The sequence below is a fragment of the Tachysurus vachellii genome, chromosome 22 (genome assembly GCF_030014155.1).
Source record: "Tachysurus vachellii isolate PV-2020 chromosome 22, HZAU_Pvac_v1, whole genome shotgun sequence".
NCBI lineage: Eukaryota > Metazoa > Chordata > Actinopteri > Siluriformes > Bagridae > Tachysurus > Tachysurus vachellii.
In genome coordinates this window covers 7,242,501-7,257,031 of record NC_083481.1, presented here as the reverse complement: position 1 = coordinate 7,257,031, position 14,531 = coordinate 7,242,501, and the positions used below count along the sequence as shown (strand labels likewise).

Here is a 14,531-nt window from a genome sequence, read left to right as displayed (position 1 = left end):
TTATGTACCTCAGTATCTTTTGGCAAGAGCAGAACAGTGTGGCAAAGTAAGGTAATCAAACACAAGGGTTTTTAACTTCATGGCTCAATCCAGAAATTTATTACGTCCCTGGACTCACCTTTCCGCTAGACCTCTCTTAGTGAGGCCTGATATGACAATGGGGTCAAAGGGCTCCTCCGTGCCTGAGATGGTGATACCCAGGGGGCCACCATAGCGCTTTAGTTCCACTGTGTAGATAATGGAGCCTAATGTCTCCTGCTCATCTACAGAGAAATGAAACTGTGTGACAATTCAAGCAAATCACTGTGTATTATCTGAGTGCTAATAAAAGCATACACTGTGATCCTATGCTGTAACGCTATAAGGTTTGTCCATTATGCTTAGATGATAAAACACCAGGTCACTTCTGCTGAATATTCTGAGTAGTTGTCATTGAATGTATAATATCTTAATAACTTGGTTATGTACTACACAAGAAGCATTGCACATATTCAAAACTATTGGAACTGTGGTCCTTTATATAATTCACACCAATCTAATATATCAAGACAATTCTACTTCCTGTTTTTTTTCTGTGGCTTTGCATATAAACAAATAAACAGTCAGCATATAGATTTATAAATCAGGTCACAATGAAATACAGTCAGCAAAAGACATTTCAAAATGGAGTCATAAACGTTATAAAGCAACAAGAAAATCAAGAAAATACAGTGTGTAAAGTCTAGCTATGATTTTCGAATATTTAAGGATTAAAAATTCTTAAAATAAAATCAAACAAAAAAGAAAATCAAGCATCTAGATCCAGATATAATTCAGGGATAAGGGATGGTTTAAAATCCTGAATTGTATCCTGAATTGATACTTTTCTGTAAAGCTGCTTTCTGTCAATATCCAGTGTTTCAATGCTATGCATTTAAAAGGACTGCTTTATCTTTATTCTGTAGGTTATGTCAACACCAGGTGGCAGGGTGTAATATTGCATGATTTCCCAAGCCTCAATTTAGGCAACAAATGCTGGGTTTTATTTTTAATATACTGCGGTTATTTATAGCAAAACTACGTAATCACACATGATCTCAGACTCAGAAAAACAGGTCAATGTTCTTGATGAAATATCTGTCAAAGTATGAAGCAACCAACATCTCAAAATAGAAACAGTAATGTCGATAGCAATATACCAAAATGACTTGATGATATGATCTGATTCTTGTACAGATCGTACACCGATTAGGCATAACATTTTGATCACCTTCCTAATATTGGTGTTGGTCTCCCTTTTGCTACATCACGAGGCATGGACTCCAATAGAGCCCTGAAGGTGTGCTGTGGTATCTGGCACCAAAATGTTAGCAGCAGATCCTTTAAGTCCTGTAAGTTACAAGGTCGGGGCTCTATGGATTAGAATTGTTTGTACAGCACATCCCACAGATAGTTGATTGGATTGAGATCTGGGGAATTTGAAGCCCAAGTCACCTCAAACGTCTTCTTGTGCTCCTCAGACCATTCCTGAGCTGCTTTTGCTTTGTAGCAGGGTGCATTATCCTGCTGAAAGAGGCCACAGCCATCAGGGAATCCTGTTTGTACAGTATATGGGTGTTTATGGTCTGCAACAATGCTTGAAACATCCACATGGATTGCAGGACCCAAGGTTTCCCAGAAGAACATTGCCCAAAGCATCACACTGCCTTTGCCGGCTCACCTTCGTCCCATAGTGCATCCTGGTGCCATGTGTTCTTCAGGTGAGCGGTCACCAGTCCAGGCCACCTTCTTCCATTGCTCCATGTTTTTTGAGCATTAGCAGTTACATTCCTTACATTCCTTACAAACTTTACTAACTGCCTGTTTAGAATAATAGTTTAAATTCTTTTCTTTTTTTTTTGTTTTTTTTAGATTTTGGGAAATAGAACCAAATTCATTAACAGAAACTGAAATAAAAGTAATAAGTGACTCAAAAAATGAAAAATGATTCTGCGATTTAAGGTATATGACCAAAAGGGGGCAGTCATGTTTCACTTAAACATACACAGATTAGATACATTAGTTATGCCAGGACATCAGCAGATACTTCTTTTCTGACCAAACGGTGCTGTTTCTTGTAATGAATCGGAAAAATAGCAGAGAACTGAACCTCGTCACTGAACCTAATTTTACAGTACCAGTATTGCACACACTATTGCTGAAAAAAAAAGCATTAATATTTCAGTTATTAATAGTATAGAATTTTCACATTTTTGGCTTGTAAATTTGATTTGATTTGACATCTGAAATTTGATCATTGATGCATAAATCCTTTTTTTTTTCCCTACAGGATTTTCTAGAGTATGTAGGGCTCATTGTAAAACAATTCTGTTTTAAATCCAATTACACCCTTCATTCATTCATTCATTCATCTTCTACCGCTTATCCGAACTATCTCGGGTCACGGGGAGCCTGTGCCTATCTCAGGCGTCATTGGGCATCAAGGCAGGATACACCCTGGACGGCGTGCCAACCCATCGCAGGGCACACACACACACTCATTCACTCATACAATCAGCAATCACTAGGGACAATTTTTCCAGAGATGCCGATCAACCTACCATGCATGTCTTTGGACCGGGGGAGGAAACCGGAATACCCGGAGGGAGGAAACCCCCGAGGCACGGGGAGAACATGCAAACTCCACACACACAAGGCGGAGGCGGGAATCGAACCCTGACCCTGGAGGTGTGAGGCGAACGTGCTAACCACTAAGCCACCGTGCCCCCTCCAATTACACCCTTAACTTACTTTATTACTGCATGCTCTTGAATGCTTTATTCAAATGAGTCAGAAGCTGTTGTTTAATTATCTATAACAGAGCTCTGACAGCAGTTCTAGATTTGGGACTAAATACACCTGAACACAAACATGCACACATATCTATACTGACCAGAGTTGTCTTCATCCTTGCGGATCTTGAGCTTGACCAGGTCTTCACTTTGCTGAAGGATCTGCATTGCATCTTCCATGGAACAGCTCTCCAGTCGAATGTTATCTATAGCCAGCAGCTTGTCACCGGGCTCCAAAGTCCCTGTTCTACAGCAGAAAAGAAGCGAACAAAAAATCTTCTGAACAATGCCTTTAATAATAAATTAGTAATAAAAAAAATAAAAAGTGCTGAACTTTTTTATAGTATAACATCATCTTTCTTGGTTTCGATTAACATTAACATATTATTAATAAATCTTCCCTACAACATAATGTACCACACTTAGTCATTTAATTTTTTTTTTCTTTTAGAAACAAAAGATTAGAAGGCATAGAGAAAGTACTGTTACTCAAATAATGCTTCCGACAACTATACAATACTTTTAGCACTGTGGCCCATTTCAGTGTCCGAGGAGAACGTTCCGGATGAAATGCCACCTGTTCTAACACTACAGAAGGCAAAAATGGACTTTTGAGGACTTTTTTCTGCTCTTTCTTGCTTAAAACCTCAAGTTAAGATGTATTAATTTTTAAATGGATTCTGTTAGAACAAAGAACTGGGCTGTACCTGTGAGCCATGCTTCCTTTCTTTATGTCAGATATGATCAGAGGCTCGCCTGGCTTTTTACTGGCTGTTGGAGACAAGACAATGCAGACAGTGCAGATTAACATATACAACACAGACTATGTGATCACTGGTGCTTTAATTGGGGACAGATCTACGGTGGCCGAGGAGTGCAAAACACATTAACAAATCCGAAAACACATTAACAAATCCGAAAACACTAACAAATCCAAAAACAAATTAACAAATCCGAAAACACCACGACAAGTCAGACAACCCGGAAACGGTAGGTATCGTTTTTGAATGGAAACTTACCGATCATTGGACAAGACACCTATCACTCAAGATATACAGGTATGGAATCTTATGTGTAATGTGTAAATTTCTCCGTTTAAATACAAGAAAATAACAGAATTAATCCACAGTAATCCATTCCATCCATCCATTCCAACTTTTCCCTGCGGCAGACTGTTGAACTTCATGTATACCTTGAGTGACAGGTGTCTTGTCCAATGATCGGTACGTGTTCCAATCACAGACTATACCAACCTCTTCCGGGTTTTCTGAATTGTCGTTGTGTTTTCGGATTTGTTAATGTGTTTTTGGATTTGTTAATGTGTTTCGTGCACCGATTCAGACAACCCAGAAGAGGTTGGTATAGTTTGTGAATGGAAACTTACCAATCATTGGACAAGACACCTGTCATTCAAGATATACAGGTGAATGAAAGGTGTCTCGTCCGATGATCGGTAAGTTTCCATTCACAAACTATACCAACCTCTTCCGGGTTGTCTGACTTGTCGTTGTGTTATCGGATTTGTTAATTTGTTTTCAGATTTGTTAATGTGTTTTCGAATTTAAGAGCCCCCTGATGGCCGAGTTTGGAACTCATCCTAAGGACATTTCAAGTCAAGAAGTCATTTCCTCAGGCTCTGGTTCTCAAAGAGAGGTCTGTGAAGCATTTAGTTACAGAGGGGAACATCATTATCAATGTTATTATATTATACTTTTATAATATACTTAGCTTGACTATTCATTTGAATTATATTCATATTTACAGGTACGGCCTTTGGCAGGCTTTCTTATCCAGAGCTACTTAAAGAAGTGCTTTAAAGTCTCTATCAATCAATACATCAATACTGATTAACTAGATTACAGACTAAGAATACAGTCACTCAATAAACTCTGTCGGAAGGCAATATACCAAAAAGGGCACCCAGATAAGTGTATTTTATAGTTTTTAAGTGCTAGTTTAAGTATTTCCGTAAGAGCCAGTCTTTAGATGTCCCACCTCTGTTTGAAGGCAGCAAGTGACTGAGATTTTCTAGGGGAAGTTCATTCCAAGAGCTAGGTCTTAATGTATGTTTTCCTTGTACCCTGTGAGATGGTGGGATCATTTAAGCAGTGCTGGAGGATTGGAGAGAACACGGTGTAGTGTGGAGCGTGATAAGTGCTTTGAGATAAGTGGGTGCTGATCTGTTTCTGGCTTTGTAGACAAGCATCAGTGTTTTAAATCTGATGCACTCAGCTACAGGAAGCCAGCGGAGGGAGAGTTGCAATGTGGTTGTATTGAACTAGTTTACTTCAAACCTTCATATCTCAAAAACACATAAAAATACTGTGAATTAGGAGCTACTGTAACATTATCTGTTGTTAAAATAGCGTATGAATAAAAAGCTCTATCATTACTGTATACATTTAAATGAAACCCCACTAACGCATTTAAACAGGATTGAAAATGCAAATATTTGTATTTAACATTAACACTTTCTCTCAATTTTATTAAATTGGATTCCAGTTCATCCCAAAGGTTTTTGTCGGGTTGTAAATCAGGGCACTGTGGAGAACACTTGAGAATTTTCCACTCTAACCTCGGCAAACAATGTGTACATGGAGCTGGCTTTGTGTATTGTCATGCTGGAGTATTTTTAGGTCTTTTAGTTCCAGTGAAGGGAAACTGTACTGCTGGAGCACACAAAGGCACTCTATACAATTGTGTGCTTCCATCTTTGTGGCAACAGGTTGGGGCAAAACCATACAGAAGTGAGATGGAAAGGTGTCCACATATATTCATAGAGTCTAGGCTTAGTGTAATCTTAACTTGCCAAGATGTCATTTTTTGTAGTATAATAAAACTACAGCCCCCCTGCTAACACGTCATGGACCCCTGTCAGGAAATGTGAGCTGAACAATGGAATGTCAGCAGAAGTGAAGGACAGATCACATTTAGGTGTGTGAGGAATGAAAAGGGATAACTGATCAAAGCTGTACAGGATTTGCTGATGATGCCAGATAATTCAGTTCGATACAACTTCAGCTTTAACAAGAATATAAAAGAGTCAAAAAGTTCTCAGTGGATGATATTTAACTGGAATTTCATCGTGCCTGGGATATGGCATTGCATAAAATGTGTCTGAAATGAAGCTTTTAGAAGAAGCCTGAAGAAAGGAACTAAAAGCAAGGTTGCCAAAGGGGGATTAATCAATTAATGATGTGTCAGCTGTAAGTAAATTAGAGGTTGATGAGAGAGATAAGAGAGAAAAAAATGAAGGATTACAGTGAAGCCAGTTTATAGCTGCTATAATATAAGCAATGACAATAACAGCAATCAAATACTTTGATAAAAAAAATAATAAACTCATGGTTTACTTTTTATATATTTAAATAAGTATTTAAAAACCTTCCTTAAAAATGCTGACAAGGTTAGATGGTGTTTTTTACATCACATTTTTTAAACATGGCTTTAAATGTTCTAAGCATCTGTACAGAAAGCTGCTACAGTTATCAATGTAACAAAGAAAATGAGATGAAAAATGATAAAAATTAGATTATATAGCTCAACAATACATGTCGAAGCAAGCACATTAATACTTAAAAGTGTACTCGCTGAAAACTTCTGTTAGCTACTGTATGTAGCTCTAGTGCAAATACTAAGGTTGATTTGTGGAAAGTTTCTTTTGCAAAATTATTCCTTTGAAATTAAGCCAGGAAAAAGAAACACTTTCAACACAGCATTGATGAATTAAGTTGGCTCTTACCACTGATTATGATCCCGAGCTCAACTCCTCTCTTCTTTGGCAGCTTCACATGAAAGGTGCCGCTACTAGGCACTACTGACTCTATTAAATAGTAAAAGGGGTGATTGGAATGTGTTCTGTGTGAAATATTCATATATATATATTTTATATTTACACACACACACACACACACACACACACATACACATATATATATATATATATATACTGTAGGTGTGTGTGTGTATGTACATATATATTTAAATTTCTTCTTTTTTCATTCACATACAGTACACTTTATGGCCAAACCTTAGGTCAGAATATATATAAACCCATATATAGCTCTATCTAAACTAAAGCCAGAAAGTTACACCTCATCCTACAATCATCCTGCATGAAGCTTTGGCAAGAACTGGAGCACAAACTGCACCTCAACTCCTGACATAAATCCCTGTCCTCACCAATGCTCTTGTTGATGAATGATCACAAATCCCAACAGTTACACTCCTAAATCTAGTGGAAACACATCAGGATACGGAAGTATCAAAGAGCACATATGGGCATGATGGTTAGGTGTCCAGATACATGTGGCCATATAGTGTTTTATTTAGTGAATTATTTTATTGTATCATCTTGCAGATTTATGGTAACTACTTGAATATACCAACCTGCTACATCAAACTCAATCTCCAGCATGACCTTATTAGTCAGAGCAGCATCACGGAGCAGCTGATTTGCCTCCTCCATCGTTCCATCCTCTGTAGGAATACCATTGATTGACAAAAGACGGTCGCCAACCTGAAGCAGCCCACACCTGAAAATCAAGCCGGCATCATTACAACTGCAGCAACTATATTTATACTAACCAGAATAAAGAAAATATATAAGCTCATCTAACATCTAGGCAGATCCCAGTGAGACTTGAGCTCTCACATCTAATGCAACCTTTTATAGCATTTCATTCTTTTCTTTCTTTATTTCTTTCTTTATTTTTTACAGGAGGACAAATCCTCTCACAACCTTTGATACAAACATATGATGAAATAATTGGCAGAATGGAAAAAAGTGCCACTTGAGGACTTGATTGATGTGAGGTGGTAAAATCTGAGCTATTTCACAGAATAATAATGAGCTATGCTAATAAAACATAGAAGTGTTTTGCTGTGATCTAAATTTAAATGGAAATTTGCCATCCAACTCTAATGAAATGGAAATGAGTGAGTTTTACTCTGACTTTTGATCATGTTCCAAACATTAAAAAATAAAAATCAAATCTGACATAGCCACTACATTTATTAGTAGCAAAATCAGAAGTAGTGATCAAAGATAACGGTTGTTTTGTGGTAGTATCATGGGTAGCACTGCTACACAGCATTACAGATTCAATCCTTTCACATTCCTACTTTTTGCATGGTGCTCCCAGAGTAGATTCCAGATTCACCACAACCCTGATCATGATAAAGCAGCTCCTGGATTGTTAAATTAGTTTTAATTGTTTAACTATCACGCATCCACATAAAATAAACACAGTGCAAACAGGTTCAAAATTTTACCAGTTTTATCAGTGGCCACTTCCTCCCCTTAATCCGAGTCTAAAATTCAGCTACCAGTCGAAGAGGGTGAAGCTGTAATGCAGCTCAAGACACTTGTGGACAGCACAAAGTGTCTTATTCTGTATATATGAGCAGTGATTGATGAGGGAACAAGGCTACTAAAACAAAATACTGTTTAGAAATGTCACAGCACACAATACCACTTACTCTACACACAGATCACATGGAGTGCCTAATAAGGAGATCTTCAAGAGATGGACAGACCAAATGTCCTTCTCTTGAAGGGATGTGGAGTAACAGGGCCACATACAGTTCATCAGGCTGCATGCTCACAGAGTATGTGAAGGTAAAAACACTGACAAAACCCAGCACAGAACTATATAAGTTCCTCGACAGACATGCAGTAAATCAGCCTACTTCTGCTTTCCCTAGCCTTCTTATTGTAACTGCAGGTTCTTTAGAGATCTCATGAAAAACACAAGGTTTAAAGTACAATTTAAACAGAATTTTTCCATGAATCATGTGTGAGATGGCATGGGAAATCCTGCCACAACTAAAATTCTGAAAAACTATTTCTCCAAAAATAACATAAAAAGATTTTCCTGCCAGTGGATAAAGGGTGATATCAAACAATTTCTGCGCCCTGAGATGAATTGCTATTTCATAAGTGTTTTAAAGTGTTAAATTCAACCAGTAAAATTCTATGTAAGGTTATCCCAACAGAGGGAAAAATACCTCACACTGAAAACCAACATTGTCGATACATTTTAATCCCTTTTTTTATATTTTTGGATAATCATAATGAATAGGACATTAGTCTAATTAATACAGTACCCAATCAGATATCAGGTATCAAAATCTCCACACTGCTCCCGCACCATCATATTATCATCATCAAAACAGAGAAGATGGCTCACACACTGTACACACAACAGTGGACAAAGAATTCAAATGTCTATATGACCTTCAAAAAATAATATAAAAACAATAAAAATTAATAATCAGAATCGATCGGTCGATAGAAGAGACGAGGCTTAGGCTTGTGTTTAAATGCTGTTTAAAAGTTACTCCATTGATGTCACCTTATATGTCACCTAACAAAGTTGAACCTTATATTTCTTATATTGCAGTCATGTTGTTTTTCCATAAGCAAATATAAACACTAAAAAAACACTAAAAAAAAAAACATGGATCAACATTTTACTAAAAAAGTTCATTTAAATTCAAATTTAAATTTCCACTTAAGGAAAAGTGTATAGCTTTTGTATGTTGATATAGTGTATTTTATGTTGTATATGTCTATTTTTTACCTCATATCTAACCTTTATTTTTTTTTGTTACAAAACTATTTTAGAATATTTTTTTAATTATTTTTTAAGGTAGGTCAGACAACGTATACTGGAATTGGAATGAAATGTATGGATTTTTATCCTATTTTAATTGTTGGGGTTAATCAGACATTAAAAAACTTGCTAAGGGAGATCTAAGTAGCTTGGTTCGTCTGGAGAAGTAGTAGACTTCTGCCTCAGGGAACCTAAATCTGTAATTGCTATGTAATCAGGCTAATAACAGTCTTTTGGGCATAATAAGCAAGTTCAAGTACTTTTCCCCTTTCAGCAATAATAGTGTAAAGCTTGATTACCAGCTGCTTTTAAAGAACATAGCTTTTATCAAACTACAGTATGCAATCGTGCTTTAAACATATTGCTTCAAGTCAGAACATAGCAACCTAGCAGACAAAGGATAGCTTAAATGTTTGTCTGTAGTTTAATATAGTACTACTGATATAATTAGTTATCTTGGTTCATGTAGAGATGTACAATACCCTTTTGTGCTTTGACTGGGAAGGTACAATTCAATAGGGTATATACATTAAATAGGGAATATACATTTTATGAACAATGAATACACTGTTCAACCATAACATTAAAACCACCTGCCAAATATAGTTTAAATCATTATTATATTGTCTAACTGATGACCAAGTCACCTTCCATCATTGCTCCATGTGTTGGGTTCTGGTACACACATGCCCAAAGTAAAAGCTTTTAGACAGGGGTAAGTAAGCTGTCAGATCAAACCTTTGAAATCACAGCCAACATTAACTTTTTTCTTCTGTGGGATCGGACCGGATGGGTTAGTATTCACCAATGTGTATCAGTGAGCCTTGAGGGCTACTGTTGATAAGTACCAATCACACCACACCAGGAACACTACACATCTATTTTGGAGATGCTTTGTGCCATCAAAATTTGGCCCTTGACAAAATGCTCAGATATTTGCTCAGATCCTTAAGCTTGCCTTATTTTTCCTGCTTTCAAGATGTCAACTTCAACTTCATCTGAATGTTCACTTTTCCTAATATATCCCAAACCTTAACAGATGCCAGTGTAAAGAGATAATCAACATTATTCACTTGAAGTCAGTGGCATTTAAATTTCATGGAATTTAGCATACACCCTTATCCAGAGCAACTAACATTTTAGTTCATTTTATACAGCTGAGCAATTGAGGGTTATGGGGCCTTGTTTAGGGGCCCAGCAGGAACCTGGGATTTGCGCTCACAATCAGTAGTCCAACACCATAACCACTAAGCCACCACATCCCCAACTACATCAGATGGATTTATTTATTTATTTATTTATTTATAATACCAATACAAAACTCCTTTCCATGCTAACCAACTGTTCATTACAGTTTAAAACCCCTATTTTTAGCATAAAATGTAGGACCGTGTATTTTTAAATATGTCAAATGTTTTAAAAGATTTTTTAGAGATCTTATCTTTTTATGAACACAAAGAGATCCTGAACAAGAAATGGCAAATTGAAAGAAATAAATACAATTAAAAAACTGACCTAAAAATTGATTGACTGACACTGAAATTGATTTGTGTCCCTATTGAAAGTTCTCTTTCTGTTTCTAATATGGAACAAAAGATAGTTCCACTTAATTACCAAATAATTAAACCATTCTGTAGAAATATATTCAGCCTCTATTTGGAAAAGGAAACTGAATAACTTACTAATTATAAGAAGATTGATTACTGACATTGCCGATTTTCTCCAGAGACATCACCACAGCGTGACATTTTCTCAGAAATGCCTCATGACATTTCATATCACTGACAACAAGCAGGGTGGAAATACAAACTGAATGAGCACCATTCATAGTCAATTGCACTGGGATTGAAAACACTGGCCTGCTGTCACTCTGAAGAGCTGATGAGAACTGGTGCACCACACTGCGTAAACATGTCTAACACAAACTCCAGGCTCCTTAACATTTTCAAAGTTCAACCGCTAATTTCAAATCGCCCTGATAAGAGGTGAAATTCTGCTTCGTCTTCATCCCTCCTGAGCTTTGACCCAGATTCTGATTTAAAATCAACTCACAGCCAGCTTGATATGTGCCAGCATCTTTCCCTATGAACTACACAGACTGCTGTCATCAGCTCATCGAGCCCTCATGCTGCATAATTTTCATTTCATTTCACAGAATGTAAATGGGCATGAATCACCCTTCAGGATGTGAAGGGTCAACAAGAAGATGAGATGAGACGAGACGAGACCACTGCAGAGCTGGAGATAAATTGATTATAGAGCACAACCTACACTATACTGGTCTCTAAGAGCTGTAGGTGGATATTAAGCCAGCCTTGTGCGATATACACTGACTATCACCCGTATTACTAACACCTGTAAATTATATGCAATTTTTCCAAATTAGCCAGTCATGTTTTACATTTACAGCATTTATCACCCTTATCCAGAGTGACTTACAACTGAGCAACTGAGGGTTAAGGGGCCCAGCATTGGCAGCTTGGTGGACCTGGGGTTCGAACCCATGACCTTCCGATCAGTAACCCAACACCTTAACCGCTGAGCTACCACATCCCACATGTTTAAATGGTTAAGAGCTTCAGTTGTGTTCACCTCAAATGGGGAAATGGAATTGAGCTGGTTTGAGGTTTCCAGAAAAAAAACAACACTAAAGAAAATTCATAGTTGTACAGAAAGGCCAGAGGAGAATGGTGCTGACAGTCCGGCTACACAAATAACCACACCGTACAACTGTGGTGAGCAGAAAAGCATCTCCTTATACACAACACACTGAAGCGGGACAAGACGACATCCGGCTATGACGGCATCCATGGTAGTTTGTACATGATTATATGCAGTGTGTTCGAGGGTTCCTAATAAAGTGGTCGGTGAGTCACATTTCATAACTGGGTATGTGTGTATGAGTGTTTTTGTATGAGCACCATGCCTAGGAGAAAGATAATAGAGACAGTGAGTCAGAGAGGTTGTGTGTGTCTGTGTGTGTGTGTGTGTGGAGGGGTATTATTATCAGGGCTTTCTTTTGAAGATAAACCAGTATATTTGTATTCTCTCTAGTCTGATCAAAGGCAGGAAAATGGACTAACATGAGAAAGCTAAAATAGACTTTTAGGAGAATTACTCTTCTAAAAGTCTCTTTAAAACATCATCATCCTAAAGACAGAGAGCACAGATTCACTAGTGCTTCATAATATCTGTCATATTTCTATCTTAGAACATCAAATAAATTTATTTAATGTTTCACTTAGGATTAAGACTAGCTTTATGACACAAGAAATGAATCATCTGATACAAAGATGTCACACATACTCTTAAAACTATTTGGTGAGAACACTCACATTAGCTGTTGATTAGTTTTGTATAATAGCATGACTCCTACAGTAGGAATTAGAAATTACAGGCTCCATCACATCAGTGAACAGCTGATTCCTGATTAGAAAATTGTAGTTTTTGACCAAATAGCACACAGTTATAGAAAGAATATTATTTATAATCGCACTATCCGGTGTCACACAGATGAGGATACCTTTTCAGACTGGTTCCTCTCAAGGTTCATCCCAAATATCACCTCATACGGTTGCTGTTTGCTCATTAGACTTAAATTTTCATGTTTAATATTTACATACTGAATTTATATATTTCTGTTAAGCTACTGAATTTAAATTACATCGTGGAAGCTCACAAGAATCTAAACATAATAATAGAGGGATTAAAAAGCATGTTGTTATTTGACCAAATGCTGATGTGGTGAAGCTTTCACAACAGTTATGGAAGAGGTCTCCGATATTAGCTCTTTGTACTAGTCAGTAAGTTTATTTCTGATTACTTGACACATGGTTTTTTGGGGGTTTTTTTGGACTTATTAACTTCAACATAGATTAAAAAATGATTTATGTGATATTATGTAATTGATAAACTTATTTCCTACACATTATATATAACTGTAAATGAATAAAATTCATGGCTACATCACACCTAAACGCTGTTCATTTTCCTAACAGCAGACATCATCGTTTTTTTGTTTTGGCTTGTGCATACACTGATCATGCTATAACATTAAAACCGCCTGATATAAATCGTTTAGGTCCTCCATGTGCCACCAAAACAGCTTTGACCTGCAGCCAGCTCAATACACTGTGTGTTCTGACACCTTTCTATCATAGCTAGAATTGTCTACTGTCAGGGAACAGGGGTGTCTTCACAGATAAAATACAGTCCCAAGTGCAGGGATAACATAAAAGGAGGTTAATTAGGGGGAAAAAAACAAAAGGCAAGGAACATAAGGAACATAAGGAAACCGGGAACACAGGAACAACAGCAAACCAAAGGCAAGGACTCAACAAAAACACACGCAAGACAACTGGTATAAATAGGGAAGGTAATTACTGCAACACAAGGAACAGGTGTGCAGAGGCGGATTAAGAAAAGGGCGGGGCTAACAAGTGAACACAACAAAAACAAAAGCACATGGTATAAGACAAAGCCAGCCAGAATGTCCCCGTAGTGTCCAATAAGGGAACAGTTGAAGCCATTCCTGACAGTCGCTCTTCTGAGGGATCAGACCAGACAGGGTTAGCCTTCGATCTCCATACACATCAGTGAGCTTTAAGCGTAAAATGACTCTGTTGAAGGTTCACTAGTTGACATTCTTTGGCAGCTACTAACCAGAGCAAAGCGAGAACACAACACAAAAACTGCTGTTGTGGAGCTGCTTTATCGTCTAGCCATCACAATTCACTCCGATCCTTATGCTTGCCCATTTTTCCTGCTTTCAACACATCAACTCAAGAAATAACTGCTTAACGAGATTCACTTCACCTGTCAGGGCTTTTAACGTTCATAATGTGATCAGTGTAGACACTAACCGATGAGAATCAGTATTAACATGCTCTTCATTGTTCTTACTGTATTTTACTGAACGTTAATCCTGCTATTGTTTGAAATGGATTTAAACAAAACAAACTCAGCTACGACTTTGACAGTACTAGAAATATTACTGAATGACTTCATAACCATCAGTTTCACAGCGATACGGTAAACTCGCTAAGCCGAACGGTGTTGTTTCCCAGCAGCACACTGTGTCAGTTCCTGTGTCTGCGTAGGCACT

At 37.4% G+C, this 14,531-nt stretch overlaps 1 protein-coding gene across 1 annotated transcript in view; it reads right to left on the bottom strand.

Annotated features, from left to right (window-relative positions):
- grip2b (glutamate receptor interacting protein 2b) overlaps positions 1-14,531 on the bottom strand; it is a 69,227-nt gene that overhangs the window by 15,495 nt on the left and 39,201 nt on the right. The window contains exons 13-17 of the mRNA XM_060857635.1: positions 7,200-7,345; positions 6,553-6,633; positions 3,518-3,581; positions 2,912-3,057; positions 119-263 (exon numbers count right to left, since the gene is read on the bottom strand). Of these exons, the coding sequence (XP_060713618.1) occupies positions 119-263; positions 2,912-3,057; positions 3,518-3,581; positions 6,553-6,633; positions 7,200-7,345 (582 nt within the window). The remainder of the gene's footprint in view (positions 1-118; positions 264-2,911; positions 3,058-3,517; positions 3,582-6,552; positions 6,634-7,199; positions 7,346-14,531) is intronic.